The sequence below is a fragment of the Alligator sinensis genome, unplaced genomic scaffold, assembly GCF_000455745.1.
Source record: "Alligator sinensis unplaced genomic scaffold, ASM45574v1 scaffold387_3, whole genome shotgun sequence".
NCBI classification, from domain to species: domain Eukaryota; kingdom Metazoa; phylum Chordata; order Crocodylia; family Alligatoridae; genus Alligator; species Alligator sinensis.
The window spans coordinates 398382-400624 of NW_005843027.1; the positions used below are offsets into that span (position 1 = coordinate 398382).

At 44.2% G+C, this 2243-nt stretch overlaps 1 protein-coding gene across 1 annotated transcript in view; it reads left to right on the forward strand.

Moving 5' to 3' along the window:
* NUP62CL (nucleoporin 62 C-terminal like) overlaps positions 1–2243 on the forward strand; it is a gene marked incomplete at its 5' end in the record, with an annotated part of 23838 nt that overhangs the window by 1085 nt on the left and 20510 nt on the right. The window contains one exon of the mRNA XM_006036838.3: positions 678–1069. Coding sequence (XP_006036900.2) covers positions 678–1069 — 392 coding nt within the window. The remainder of the gene's footprint in view (positions 1–677; positions 1070–2243) is intronic.

Here is a 2243-nt window from a genome sequence, read left to right on the forward strand (position 1 = left end):
TCTTTCCTCTTGAGAACAGTATCTGGATTGTTAGTCTTTTTTTCAATGTGAGGGAGACCATTCAGCCCCTGTCAGCAGGTGGTAGGTCTATTTTTGGGTAGTGGTTGTGGGTTTGGGAGTCCTATGGTAGAATCTAGTCTAGTACCCAGTCCTGGAAAAGTTTTCTTTCCGGTAATATTTCTTGGTCAATGTTGACAGAAGCAGAGTGAAGGCAATAAGAATTGGGCTAGCTTTGCCAACTTCCTGTTGACATTACTGGGAATTGTGCCTGAGTGGAGACTAGCAGTGAAAAGCCACCTGAAAGGATAGTCTTGTGGGAATTTAGTGGAAGAGGGATGGGGAGGATCTGCAGCATGTAAGAGCAAGGAAGCTGTTTCAAGCATAAAGGTAGTGTGAAAAGAGCCTTGGCTGGAAAGTGGGTAATTAAAAGAACATCAAGGTAAGTGGAGTTGACAGGAGAGGTTATGGCAGGAATTGCATTTTAGCACATGTCAGACTTGGGCTACAGTCAACTAGAGGGAGAAATCTGATGCAAAGCTGATCCTCATGAGACTCCTCTTATCTAAAATGCCTATCTCAGCATATCGTAGGCCTTAAAGGAAAACAAAACTGCCCTTTTGGTAGCAAACTTGGCTATGGGTCATAAATTAGTTCACCTCAGTGTTTTTTCTATCTAGGGGAAATGCACCAAAGTTAAACTTGGGAAGTAGTGGTACAACTCAGACTACAGGAATTACAGGTGGCTTTGGACTTGGTAGCTCTGCACCAAGCAGTGCACCATCTAGTCAGGCAGCAGCTCCTTCTGGGTTTATTTTTGGCTGTACTACTGCCGCTACCACCACCACTACCACCCACTCTGGGTCAACTGGAGGTTTCAACTTTTCCACTGGGGGAGCAACCCAGACTGGTGCTCCCAACTTCAGTATCGGCCCTATGGGAAGCACAACACAGCAAGCCATGCCTACAGGGTTAAGCTTTGGAGCAATCCCAGCTGCTGCCAGCACTGCAGCAACCACAGCAGCTACCATACAGCCAGTGACTGCCTTCAGCCTTGGGGTACAGTCTGCAGGTGAGTTTTCATATTGTGATTGGGTAACCCTAGCCATGTTATGGCTCTTTTGTTCACCTGAATTTAAGTAACCATGCTGGTAACTGACCATTAGAAGTTTTAGTGAATTTATAGCTGGTTGGTAGATGCTGCTGCATCAGTTTGACATGAAATAGAACTCGTCCACAAGTGAGTGTTTTCCAGCACTTGTCCACCTCATAGCTCTAGTTATCAGTAACGTTTTCTCATGTGGTATTCACAATCCCATTTTTACAGGGCAAGAATGGGAAATAAATACCAACAGTAACAAATGTACTCAAGGGTCTGTAGTGTGTTGTGTTTTCCTCCTTGGTCAGTCAAAAAGGAAAAACCCACACATCGGGACCTTGGCAGGCATATCTGCATCCACTTGTTTCTTCAGACTGCCATAATAAGCAATCATACACTCATACATACATACTTACTGTGTTTAAGTGAACAAACCAGCTTGGGGCCCAGCTTGTTTGGCCTGGCTGACAAAGGCTGTTCTATGTGTGTGTTTTCATATGGAGAATCATTTCTTTGAACAGCAGTTTTACCAGAATAATTTTCATAGTACTTGAATCGAACGCTGTGTTGAAGGGGCCTGCTGTCTAATCCTTTAAGTTCTGGGCCACTGACAAGCTTACATCTTTTGTAAGCATCTCAAGGGACAGAGGTGATGGGATAAAAATAAGTGCTATTTATGGAGGAGAAAGAAGAAGACTGCCAAGATGACAGTGAGATCTTTAAGAAAACCCTGTAGGTGTTAATATTTGCAATTCCACACCTGTGTTGACAAGATTTGAAAACTTACAACTGAATGATACTTGTTAGAACTACCTCTTAAGACAGGGGCGGGCAATTATTTTGGGTGGCGGGTGGCTTACTGAGTTTTGGCAAGCTATCAAGGGCCGCATGGGTAGCCACACCCCTTGACAGGTGCCCCACCCCCTGGTTACCATCTTGAGACTGGAACCTTTGCCCCCAAAAGTACTCCTTTCAGCAAGGGGTTTGGCCATCTCAGAACCAGAAAAATACCAAATTAGATTCTAAAAAGCGAACATCTAAAACATTCATTAATACAATTTCAAAAAATATTTTTGCCCTGGTTTACATAGTTTCATAGTAGCTAGGGTCAGGAGGGACCTGAACAGATCATCCAGCCTGACCCCCT